Raw genomic sequence first — 13,657 nt, 5'->3', positions numbered from 1 at the left:
TTATTTATTTTTGATATATTATTATTATTATAATTTTATAAACACCTTAATATATAAAATCCTATAATAATGTTATAAAGAGTCATAAACTCCTTTATTATTGGATGTATAATGACTATTACAGGACGATATATTGAGTTGTGCACATGCTGGGACTTGTAGTTCACCTGCAGAACACACAGGAGGGATGACATCTCCCTCGCTGCTGATGACAATAAGAATCATCATCACTTTCTCTCCCCGGAGCTCCTCCCACCGGCTCCGCCCCCTCTCCCCCCGCCCCTCCGGCGGATCCAGCCAATCGGAACGCCGCGCACGTGACGAGCGCTCCGTGCGATGACCTCATCTCTGGTGTGGGATGACGTCAAATTCAAGATGGATGGAATCACGGCGGCAGGAGCTCGCAGATGAATTGCGGACCGGAGGGAGAAGACAGCGGCGCGGTGAAGATTCCGCCGCCCCGGGCCCGGAGTGACGGTGGGTTATCCGGGCGTCCCCGTAGAGCCAAGGCCCGCGGGCCTTTCCCTGACGTAACGACCCTGCGCTGCTCTCTCCGTCCCTCAGTTGCGTCTTCCCTCTTCCCGGGAGCGCCGCCGCCTTCCCCTAAATAGCTGACAGCTCGCCTGCCTCTCTCTCCCCCTCGCACACCCTTCTGTTGAAGCAGCTGCCACTGCGCATGCGCCGAAGACAGTGTGAGGCGGCGCCGACTGCGCTTGCGCGCTGGTTCGCCACGTGACGTGCTGAGGGACTTTCTATTGGCGGAGTGTACAGTTTGTTGATTTTCGTGCTGGGTTTGTCCCCAATGAGTGAGTCATGTTGTTGGAGACCGTTATCTCTCCTCCTATGACGTGGGGCTTCTGGAAAATGGCGGCGTGAACAAAGTGACTACTTCACATGACCTGTTTTTCCCCCTTTTTTTTTTTGTCCTTCTTCTTAAAGGGGACCTGTCACAACGAATTATTATTAATATGAAAAAACAAAAAAAAGTTTGAAGAGGAACTAAGGGGGGAGAGGGTGGGAGGAGCTTTTTGGTCAGGGTTTTAGATCTAGATAATTTGTTTTATAATAATATAAAAAAAAATAATACAAATATTATGTATTTTATTAATAATAAAAAATTATAATATAACACGCGAGTCATGCTGCACTTTTGGAATTGTCCCACCATCTTCGGTGCGAACAAGCGGAGCTTCCACTTTTGGGTGGAACTCCACTTTAACCACTTCCAGACCGCCGCATGTAGATGTACGTCGGCAGAATGGCACGTACAGGCACATTGGCGTACCTGTACGTCCCTGCCTAGACGTGGATCGGGACCCCCCCCCCCCCCCCCGCTACATGCGGCGGTCGGATAACCCGCGGGGAGCGATCCGGGACGAGGCGCGGCTATTCATTTCTAGCCACTCCGTCGCGATCGCTCCCCGGAGCTGAAGAACGGGGAGAGCCGTATGTAAACACGGCTTCACTGTGGCGGCGGCATCGATCGTGTGATCCCTTTTATAGGGAGACTCGATCGATGATGTCAGACCTACAGCCACACCCCCCTACAGTTGTAAACACACACAAAGTGAACACTAACCCCTTCAGCGCCCCCTGTGGTTAACTCCCAAACTGCAACTGTCATTTTCACAATAAACAATGCAATTTAAATGCATTTTTTGCTGTGAAAATGACAATGGTCCCAAAAATGTGTCAAAATTGTCCGAAGTGTCCGCCATAATGTCGCAGTCACAAAAAAAGACGCTGATCGCCGCCATTAGTAGTAAAAATAAATAATTAATAAAAATGCAATAAAAATATCCCCTATTGTGTAAACGCTATAAATTTTGCGCAAACCAATCGATAAACGCTTATTGCGATTTTTTTATTTTTTACCAAAAATAGGTAGAAGAATACGTATCGGCCTAAACTAAAGAAAAAAAAAATGTTATATATGTTTTTGGGGGATATTTATTATAGCAAAAAGTAAAAAATATTGAATTTTTTTCAAAATTGTCGCTCTATTTTAGTTTATAGCGCAAAAAATAAAAACTGCAGAGGTGATCAAATACCACCAAAAGAAAGCTCTATTTGTGGGGAAAAAAGGACGCCAATTTTGTTTGGGAGCCACGTCGCACGACCGCGCAATTGTCTGTTAAAGCGACGCAGTGCCGAATTGTAAAAACCCCTTGGGTCATTTAGCAGCATATTGGTCCGGTCCTTAAGTGGTTAAGGGGATTCCTTGGGGACCCCCAGGTGACCAGAACTAGTGTCCCCATTGGAAGAGTTCCTCTATTACTTTTCAGGGGACGACCTTCCTTTAGGCCCCTTTCACACGGGGCAGTGGAGGTGTGGTGACGGTATAGCGCCGCTATACCGTCGTATTTACCGCGATATTCAGCAGTGTGGTTTTAACACCCGCTAGCGTCCGAAAAAGGGTTAATACCGCCCGCAATTTGCCTCTGCAGAGACACATTGCCAGCGGTATTACCACGGTTTCCCATTGATTTCAATGGGAAGGAGCGGTAAACGCCCCGCTCCAAAGATGGGGCTAGCAGGACCTTTGGAGCGGTCCTGATAGCGCACCGCTTCAGTGTGAAAGCCTTTTGGGCTTTCACACTGAAGACTGCAGGGCACGATTTTTTCAGGTGGTATAACAGCGCTATTTCTCTTCCGTTCATGGACGGACACAGCATCCTTTGACAGTAGGGTTATATCCGCTTGATATAACCCTACTGTCAAAAGATGCTGTGTCCGTCCATGAACTTAGAGAAATGGATTTTACGGTGAGTACAAAAATCCTATTTTTTAGAGCTAAACCGCCTAAAAAATATGTCAGTGTGAAAGGGGCCTTACCTTCAATGATCATGTAAACAGGACAAGTGGACAGAATGGATCTCCTTTACATGGGGGGGGGGCACAGACAGCAATAAAAACTGACAGGTGTCCTATCCAAAACAGAAATAAAAGTTTTTGCCTTTTAGTTATGCTTTAAAGGTAAGGAAGAGATTTGGGGTCTTTTTTTCCCCCAGATCTCACCATAAAGAGAACCTGTCATCCTAATTTCTATTACAAGGGATGTTAACAAAGTGGCAGAAAAGGCCTTCAGGTGGTTAAAATCGTCACTTTTTGCTAGAAAATTACTTAGAATCCCAATACAATTATATATGTGTATATATATTTTTTTTTTAACCACATGCCAACCGCTGCACGCCGATATACGTCGGCACAATGGCAGTGGTGGGCAAATGGGCACACGCAAACGCCCGCCACTTTCGCGATCGTGACACGGAGAGGCAGAACAGGGAGTTGCCTATGTAAACAAGGGATTTCCCTGTTCTGCCTAGTGAACTGACAGAGATCTACTGCTCCCTGTCATCGGAAGCAGTGATCGCTGTCATGTCAGTGGTAGCCCAGCCCCCCTCCACAGTTAGAATCACTCCCTAGGACGCACTTAACCCCTTGATCGCCCCCTAGTGTTTAACCCCTTTCCTGCCAGTGTCATTTACACAGTAGTCTGCGCATTTTTATAGCACTGATCGCTGTATAAAAGGTGAATGTGTCCGCCATAATGTCACCGTCACGCTAAAAATCGCTGATCGCCGCCATTACTAAATAAAAATATCAATATACACTTATGCCACCAAAGAAAGCTCTATTTGTGGGAAAAAAAGGACATCAATTTTGGAAGGGGGTAAATTCTTCTGGGGCTAAAGTGGTTAAAGCAGAGGTCCTGGAGAATAAAATGGTGGCTAAGCACCTGTTTATCAAATTTCATAATTTAAAGGGGTTGTAAAGGTAAAAAAAATCCCTAAATCGCTTCCTTTACCTTAGTGCGGTCCTCCTTCACTTTCCTCATCCTTCCATTTTGCTTTTAAATGTCCTTATTTCTTCTGAGAAATCCTCACTTCCTGTTCTTCTGTCTGTAACTCCACACAGTAATGCGAGGCTTTCTCCCTGGTGTGGAGAAAGCCTCTTGAGGGGGTAGGGGGCAAGCAGGAAAGTCAGGACACTCTCTACTTTGCAGATAGAGAAAGGAGCTGTGTGTTAGACCCCTTTCACACTGTCGGCAGCATCTATGGAGTGATGAGAGGAGCAGCGTGTCTACCGCACCGCTAGCGGCTGAATCCCGCGGCAAATGCGACGGTTTAGTGCCGCTATACCACCACCGCGGCTCCCGTCCCAGTGTGAAAGGGGCCTCAGTGGGCATCCTGACACTCCTGCTCACCCCCTCCCTCCTCAAGAGGCTTTCTCCACACCAGGGAGAAAGCCTCACATTACTGTGGTAAAATACAGACAGAAGAACAGAAAGAGGATTTCTCAGAATAAATAAGGACATTTAAAATCAAAATGGAAGGATGAGGTAAGTGAAGGAGGACTGCATTAAGGTAAAGGAAGCTATTTAGGGAAATTTGTATTTACCTTTACAACCCCTTTAAGAAATACAATAAAATGTAGTGCACACAGACACAATTAGGGGTGCAACGGATCAAAAAACTCACGGATCGGATCGATCCTCGGATCAGGAGTCACGGATCGGATCATTTTCGGATCAGCAAAAAAAAAAAAAGCCCCTTTTCATCGGTCCAAATTTTTTTTTAAAAATTATATATATATATATATATATATATATATATATATATATATATATATATATATATATATATATTTTCACACACACACTTTATAGTCATTGTCAGAACTGGGGTGAAATAACATGCAGTAGTAGTAAATAATCTTGCTGTAAAAACAGCAAGATTGTACTTTTAACAAGTCCTGTCCAAACAGCCTCTTTAATCCACCCTTGTGAATTGCTACTGTGCTCTTTTTTTTTTTTTTTTTTCTTTTTCTTTTTCCCCCTCCTCTCAACCAGTGCTTCACTAACATTCCCTCTCCAAGTCTGCTTGCCAGAGCCCAGTGCACAGCGCGACACGCCCCCCCGGGGAGGCGTGTCACGCTGGGCTCTGGCAAGCAGACTGGGTGGAGCAAGATGGCTGCCGCTCCGGAGCTAGGCCGAAGTCGGGGACTTGCCTAGGCTCCGGAGCGGATCGCGGGGTGTGACGATCCGTTGCACCCCTAGACACAATGTAATACCCAATGTTTGGTAAAATATAAAAAAAAAAAGATGTTGCCCTAAAATTTGCGTATGCCCATTAAATAAATGGTGACGAACTACAGTACCTAAAAGTATCCATCCATGGGTGACTGAACGCCTTACAGGTTATCAGTTAAGACTTAAAGTGGTTGTGAAGGCTGAAGGTTTTTACCCTAAAGTGGTTGTGAACGTCCGACATGAAAAATGAACAAAGCGCATCCCTCTATAGTGTGTACTTGAGTCCCAGCAGCGGCTTCAGTGAAGAGGAGAGATCGTCAACAATGGCTGCAGAGCCTGGGGGATGATGTCAACCACAGGCTTACAATGGTGCATCCGTTGTCGGCTTTCCCTCCTCTACACTGAAGCTGCCGATGGGAGCTGATCATGTGACCGGACTGGAGTGCTTTTCCACCTGGGGGTGGGATCAGGTTTAAGTATATTTAGGATTTGACAGGGCTTACACTTTAAGTTCATTACCTTTATGTAAGCTCTGACAAAAACACGGAGCTTACACAAGATTTAGACTCTAACAGATTAACACAGTGAATTGTGGGGTCATACAGGGATGGAGAAAATGTAAACAACAAAGCGTAACACCCATACGCCTCTTAGCTCAAAAGGAAATCGGTGGTTGTACACTCACCGGCTACTTTATTAGGTACACCTTGCTAGTAGCGGGTTGGACCCCCCCCTTTGCCTTCATTCTTCGTGGCATAGATCCAACAAGTTGTTGGAAACATTCCTCAGAGATTTTGGTCCATAGTGACATGATGGCATCACACAGTTGCTGCAGATTTGTCAGCTGCACATCAATGATGCCAATCACCTGTTCCACCACATCCCAAAGGTCCTCTATTGCAGTGTTTCCCAACTCCAGTCCTCAAGGCACACCAACAGGTCATGTTTTCAGGATTTCCCTCAGATGAAACGGCTGTTGTAATTAGTAAGGCAGTGAAACTGATCAAATCACCTGTGCAAAATAATGGAAAGCCTGAAAACATGACCTGTTGGTGTGCCTTGAGGACTGGAGTTGGGAAACACTGCTCTATTGGATGAGATGTCGTGAGTGTGGAGGCCATTGGAGTACAGTGACCTCATTGTCCAGAGGTGAGATGATCGGATCTTTGTGACATGGTGACATTATCCTGCTGGAAGGAGCCATCAGAAGATGGGGACACTGTAGTCATAAAGGGATGGACATGGTCAGCAACAATACTCAGGTAGGCCGTGGCATTAAAACGAGGCTCAATTGGTACTAAGGGGTCCAAAGTGTGCCAAGAAAATATCCCTCACACCATTACACCACCATTACACCACCACCAGCCTGAACCGGTGATACAAGGCAGGATGGATCCATGATTTCATGTTGTTTACACCAAATTCTGACCCGACCATCTGAATGTCACAGCTGAAATCGAGACTCATAGGACCAGGCAACCTGTTTCCAATCTTCAATCGTCCAATTTTGGTGATCCTGTGTGAATTGTAGCCTCAGCCTCCTGTTCTTAGCCGACAGGAGTGGCATCCCATGTGGTCTTCTGCTTCAAGGTTGGATGTGTTGTACATTCAGAGATGGTATTCTGCATACCTTCGATGTAATGAGTGATTATTTGAGTTACTGTTGCCCTTCTATCATCTTGAACCAGTCTGCCCATTCTCCTCTGACATCAACAAGGCATTTAACTCCACACAAATACCACTCCCAGCAAAATCCTGTGTAAATTCAGGAGGCCTAATATATAGTTATGGCACATAAATGTCTTTAGATTCTGGTATATGAGCACTATAGTGGCCCACAGCATCTTTCTGCATGCAAAGATGCACTACAGGGTTGTGATGAGCATGCAATGAATCTTGGTCTTGGTACCATAGTGCCTTCAGGGACAGCTGTGATGTGGCAATCCCAGGAGGAAATAGGGCTCAGTCTAGGTCAGGGGTCTCCAAACTGCGGCCAGAGGGCCAGATGTGGCCCTTGGCTAGCCTTTATGCGGCCCTCGGGGCACTATTCCTCCCACTGATATGAGGCAATTTTTCTCCCACTGGGGCACTATATCTTTCACCGATACCAATGATGGGATACTACTCCTCTTCCCATTGACCACCAGCCCTGGGGGCCATATTTATTTTCACAGATGCTGGGCCATTGCCATCCACAATCCGGCCCTCCTTAAGTCTGAAAGACAATAAACCGCCCCTTTGTTTGAAAAGTTTGGAGACCTCTGGTCTAGGTCATAAAGCAGGAAGCGCTGCCTTTCAGCACAAAAAAGGTAAAAATATTAGGGAATTTTTTTCCCCCTATAAAATAAAAACAAAATCGCCACGCTTGCCCAAAAAATTATAAATATGCTGTGTTGCCGCTAATCACTGTTGTGCGTTCCCACACCAAATAAATATTAAAATATCACAAAGTGCATCGCAACTCGAAATAAAAAACAAATAAACTATATTGGATTGTGCAAACAAACATTATATGTGTGTGTCATTGTATCATGTGACAATACAGGGGCTGGTCCACCTGACGTCATCATGTCCAGAAGTTTGAGAATTAAAGCGGATGTGCCATGAAAAAAAAAAATTAAAAGCCAGCAGCTACAAATGCTGCAGCTGCTGACTTTTAATATTGGGACACTTACCTGTCCTGGAGTCCAGCGCCGTCCGCAGCAGAGGTCAAGCAATCGCTCGTCACTCTGCTGCCCCCCCCCCCCCCCGCCATCCTCGGTGAGGGAACCAGGAAGTGAAGCGCTCCGGCTTCACTACCCGGTTCCCTATGGCGCGAGTTGCGCTGCGCCTGCTGATTGGCTCCCGCTGTGCTCTGGGAGCCGAGTGTTCCCAGAGCACAACAGGGGGAGGACGGGAGGTGATGTCCTGCCCGCAGTCTGCCCGAGACTGTGTGGCCAGAAGTGGGTGCAAATACCTGTCTTAAGACAGGTATCTGCACCCCCCTCCCCCCTGAAAGGTGTCAAATGTGACACCGGAGGGGGGAGGGTTCCGATCAGCAGGAGTTCCACTTTAGGGTGGAGCTCTGCTTTAATGAGGAGACACAAGGTTTAAGAAGAAGAGCTTGAACTGTATATTGTTTGGAGGACTTTTTGCACTATTCCTGATAGATTGGCTTTGGAGGATTTATGGTATTTGGTCACATTTATAATTTTTAGCATTTTATATGAGACTGCATATCTATTTTTACATATATATTGTTATTATTTTCAGGACACTCATATACAGTTTGTTTGCACAAACCTATATAGTTAATTAATATTTTTTTATGAGTTGTGCTGCACTTTGTGATGTTTAAAAAAAAAAAAACGGGGGGGGGGGGGGGGAGTTTCCATAAAGAGTTAGTTTTTCTGCTACATGTTGAGAAGAACCTAATTCTTTCATGTCTGTTTTTTTGTTTTTTATTTTCTAGGTTTCTCAGAACAATGGATGGCCTTCTACATTACATAAATCCAGCCCATGCGATTTCCATTCTAAGTTCCTTAAACGAGAAACGCCTGAAGGGTCAGCTGTGCGATGTTCTTCTGATAGTCGGAGACCAGAAATTTCGAGCACACAAAAACGTGTTGGCCGCCAGCAGCGAATACTTCCACAGTCTGTTCACAGACAAAAACAACGAGTCTCAGACAGTCTTTCAGCTGGACTTTTGCGAAGCTGATGCCTTTGAAAACGTCTTGAACTACATCTATTCCTCATCGCTGTTTGTTGAAAAGGGAAGTCTCGCGGCGGTTCAGGAACAAGGATACAGCCTTGGAATAAGCTTCCTGACAAATATTCTTTCCAAAACCCCACAAGCACCGTTTTCTTCTTCCAGCAAAAAGTTGACTGTCCAAGAGGAAGATGAAAGTGGGTCTCAGCAAACAAGCGTTATCGTCTGTCAAAGCAGAAACGAGGCGCAAAGCAGGGACTTGTGTAATCAGGACAAAAACAGGACAAAGCCTTCAACGTCTTTGGGGAAAGCACCTTCCGTTAAGCACCATGTGCGCCCGGGTGATTCTCTTGCCAGTTTCTTGTCTTCTGAAAGGAAGTGGCATGGGTCCTCTAACTCAGGTGAGCAGCCCTTAAGTGGGTCCCTGAAACGAAAGGCAACATTTCATCAGAGGGTATCTGAAGGACATGATGTTGATGTGAATGATCATCCTTCTACTGGATCATATCCAAGGGGAAATGAGATTTTAAAGAAGAAATTGGCATCAGCATCTTTACTTGGCTCAACGGAATCTCTATATTCGTCACAGAAACCTGAAAGGGGCACTTCAGAAATGAAAGACGAAAGAAAGATACCGGGTTATCCTCACATAGGATTTGGAGCTTCTTCTATAAGATCCTCAAGCCAACAGATTGACCGTAGCGGTCCACTTGTTAAGAGTCTTCTTAGAAGATCATTATCTATGGACAGTCAAGTTCCTGCATACTCACAAAGTTTTGACTTGCAATCCATTCAAGGAACAGCATCCCAGCGGGATAGTCCAAATGAGGATGTGCTTATTGGAATTTCTCAAAGGCACAATTTAAAAGGACCTATAGATAAACCCGCAGGCCGAGAAAAGGAGCAGGAAAAGACTTTGGATCCTTTAAGACCCTTTAGTTTATCACAGTCAACTTCTACAGAGAACGATTTATGCATAAAGACTGAGCCTAGCAGCCCTGCTTCAGAACCATCAGATGCAATGCGAATAAGAGATGCTACTCGACAAAGGAGTAGAGCATTTTCCTCTAAATCTGAAGAAGCTCCTTTGCGTACTCATTCATCTAAAAGAACATTTCAGACAGAAAAAAGAATACCACATTTAAGAGTAAAATTGAAAAGAAGTAGTTCTCCAGAATATGATGGAAACTATGCAGAAGACTCTACAGCCCTTGGCGATTTCTCAGATTCAGACGATAGCAAGGAAATGGTCATCGCAACACCAGATGTCCTTCAAAACAAAAAATTCAAATGTAAACACTGCCTTAAAATTTTTAGATCGACAGCTGGTCTTCATCGTCACGTTAACATGTACCATAACCCTGAAAAACCATACTCGTGCGATATTTGCTACAAAAGGTTCCACACAAATTTTAAAGTGTGGACGCACTGTCAGACGCAACATGGAGTATTGAAAAATCCATCGCCTGCTTCAAATGCACAAACCGTTTTGGATGAAAAATTCCAAAGGAAATTAATAGACATTGTAAGAGAACGGGAAATTAAAAAAGCGCTTATGTTTAAGTTGCGAAGGGGCAAACCAGGATTTCCTGGATCTTCTAGTAGCCAAGCACAAGCCATGAAAAGAAGCTTGAGATCGAGAACCAAAGCTGCTTTCAGTTGCAACCAGTGTGGGAAATCTTACCGTTTTCTTACGCAGTATAAACAGCACCTCAAAATGCATCCAGAAGAGAGGTCTACATATAGCAACAAGTCCATCAGGCCTAAGGTATCTTCTCCTCCGAAGAGCCCGGTGGAAAACAAGGAGGTGTATCCTTGCCGACTTTGCAATGTAAAGTTTACTTCATTTCTTGAGCAAGGGAATCATGAACGCATGTGCAGAAATGCTACTTTATGCCCTTACTGTAGCCTTCGGTTTTCAACCCCAGAACAGAAAAACGAACATGAACCAAAGTGCGAATATAAAAAGCTGACATGCCTTGAGTGCATGCGAACATTTAAATCCTCTTTCAGCATCTGGCGTCATCAAGTTGAAGTCCACAACCAAAATACAATGACGCCAACGGAAAACTTTTCACTGCCTGCGCTCGATCACAACGGAGAGGTCAACAACCCACCAAGGTTGCAGTCCTTGTCCGAGTCCAGCAAAGGGAATAGCTTTCTCTCGTCGAAAGATGACGGCGTTTATAGTGATTCTTCGGAACATATGAACTTTGATTCTGAGGATTCTAACTGCCTCCCTGAGGACCTTAGCGTTTCAAAACAGTTTAGCGTTAAAATTAAGGAAGAACCCACAGATGAGATGGACGATAGCTCAGAAGCCATTTACAGTCAAAAGGAAGACATGACTGGCTCTGAGCGCGGCGTGTGGTCGTGCGAAAAATGCGGGAAAATGTTTACAGTCCATAAACAGCTGGAGCGCCACCAGGAACTCTTGTGCTCAGTCAAGCCTTTCATCTGTCACGTATGCAACAAAGCCTTCCGAACGAATTTTCGACTTTGGAGCCACTTTCAGTCGCATATGGCACAAGGAGAAGATGTGTCGTCTTTTAAAGAGCCAGAAGCTTGTGCTCCTGTGAGCTCTCCATCTCCACCTCCTCCTCCTCCCCCGCCGCCACCACCACCGCCACCTAAAATAGAGCCAGAGACACGCCCGACTTTACCAGAAAAACCTGATGGGAGCGAAAAAGGCTTTGCCCCTCAAGAATCAGATACTCTTTTTTACCACGCCCCACCCCTTTCAGTCATTACCTTCAAGCGGCAATTCATGTGTAAACTGTGTCATAGGACCTTTAAGACTGCGTTCAGTTTGTGGAGTCACGAGCAAACACACAACTGAACCTTCGGTGCTACAAGACATGTTTTTGTTTGTTTTTTCTTCTGACAGTTGCTACCGATTAGCTAAAAGTAGAAGACCTCTAAAGATTTTGAGAGCCGGTGATTTTTCATTTTTTATTGCTGTTGCTAGAAGAATTTTAAATGGTGTGCAGTAATTTGGTCTTAAATCGACTAGTAAACTAAACCCCACCCCCTCCAAATCTGCATTTTTGTCTTACATTATCGGTTTTATATGCATGGAATCCCTTACCTGCCCTAGCTTTACATAAGAAGTTTCAGTTGCACCAACTTATCTTTTTGGTGTTGGTTGGAGACTTATTCTTTTGAAGTTTAGTCACCTCGCATCTATAATTCTTCAGGACATGATATTTTTTTGTATTTACTGAAGACCGTGAAAAATTATCTAACTATTCGTTATCCTGTAGCAATAATCAATACAAGAACCTCAACTCAGTATGTCACTTTTTTTTGGTGAATCTTTGTCTCTATCTGGCCAACAGATGATTCTGTGCTATTAGATTAGCATTGGTAGAAAAAGTTTTTATATTGTTTTAGTATTCGGCAAAACCAGATCTCACATGGTTTTGAAAACCTATAGCTATGATATTCCTTTTTTTTCTTTATTAGATCAAATTTTGTGATTAAAGGGTGAGTTTGACTACAGCTGATATATCTACATTTTTGCTAAATACCAGAGAGGTAAATCCACCCAACCGTTCCTGATGCCTCTCAGTCACAAGGTGCTTCTCTCTGCTTAGGTTTGGATACACTTTATGGGCAAAAACCCGATCATCACAGCTGTGTGAGCTTGTTACACATTCCAGTGCTAAACAATCAACATGAATATGATGCTACCCCCTTTCTCGATTTGTAGCTTCAATAGCATCCACTCTTCTAGGGAGGCTTTCCACAAGACTTTAGAGTTTGTTTGTGGGAGTTTGTGCTAGTTCAGCCCAAACAGCATTTGTAAGTCAAATACTGATGTTAGACAAGAAAACTTTAGCATTCCAAATTGATCCCAAAGGAGTTCAGTAGGGTTGAAGTCGGGGCTCTGTGCACGCCACTACAGTTCCTCCACACCAAACTTCTCAAACTATGTCGGATTATAAATTAGAGGTGCTCCAGACAAGGAGAAGAAGACTATAAAAGGGGATAAAAAGGCCAAGAGAGGTATATGCTGCAGCAATCTTTTAAGCAACAAAATTTATAGTATTTATATAATCATATTTGTGGGGTTGCAAGGTACCCTGATTATGAGCTTGTGGAAAATATGACTTTCTCCACGCAGAATATGACGGAAGGTTGTATTCAATGCTTGTCTGGATTTCCCTGGAATGTCCTGTACTCCATAGAGTAATTGAGCATGATTCTTGTATTTAATGGTATAGAGCAGCCAGTCTCGACCACTACGGTTCCTCCAGAGGTTGCTAGGGGTTCCTTGAGATGTGGCTAATTGACCTCCCATTTAATGGTGCCTGCAGAGTACCGGGGCCAATGCCACTAAGCAGAGCCAGCACCATGACACCAATGATCTTTATCTATCTCTTTGACCACCACTGTAAGGGGGGCATTTTTCCCACTGACGACAAGTGAATTGGTTTAGTCAGAGGTGCCCTGAGACCTAAAAATTATTTCAAGGGTTCCTCTGGGTTAACAGGGTTGACAAAGGCTGGGATAGAGGAGAAGGCTCCAACTATGAGGTACTTCCATGTGTATTCTTCAAAAAGGGTTGGTACTGGTTATTAAAACAAGTTAAGACCTAATTGATGTGTTGATGTGTTCACCAGGAAAAGTTGTACAGCAGGGGTACTGAATTAAGATTCATCTTACATCTGTGTCCTCTGCCCCTTCACAGTAGTATTTTGAACCCACCCCCTCCACAATAATGCCCCCACAGCAGTGTCCTCTGCCCCTCTCACATCACCATCACCCCCCTTCACATCACCTCCTGGCCCCCTCCACAGTAGTGTCCTCTGCCCCTCTTGCATCACCCCCACAGTAGTGTCCTCCCCCCCTTCACATCACCTTCTGCCCCCCTCAACAGTAGTATCCTCTGCCCATATCACATACCCCCCCCCCCCACAGCAGTGTTCTTTTAC

At 44.7% G+C, this 13,657-nt stretch overlaps 1 protein-coding gene across 1 annotated transcript; it reads left to right on the top strand.

The window, feature by feature from the left end:
• Positions 1–318: 318 nt before the first annotated feature.
• On the top strand, positions 319–13,317 carry ZBTB21 (zinc finger and BTB domain containing 21). The gene is made up of 2 exons (XM_040339025.1): positions 319–477; positions 8,484–13,317. The coding sequence occupies exon 2, from the start codon at positions 8,497–8,499 to the stop codon at positions 11,557–11,559; it is 3,063 nt and encodes a 1,020-aa protein (XP_040194959.1). The 5' UTR covers positions 319–477; positions 8,484–8,496; the 3' UTR covers positions 11,560–13,317.
• Positions 13,318–13,657: the final 340 nt, after the last annotated feature.

This window comes from Rana temporaria, chromosome 2 (genome assembly GCF_905171775.1).
Source record: "Rana temporaria chromosome 2, aRanTem1.1, whole genome shotgun sequence".
Lineage (NCBI taxonomy): Eukaryota > Metazoa > Chordata > Amphibia > Anura > Ranidae > Rana > Rana temporaria.
The sequence above is the reverse complement of the archived record's forward strand: the minus strand, read 5'-3'. Positions and strand labels throughout refer to the sequence as shown.

Coding starts and splice junctions, on each gene's coding strand:
- ZBTB21 (XM_040339025.1), top strand. CDS start 8,497: ATGGATGGCCTTCTACATTACATAAATCCAGCCCATGCGATTTCCATT.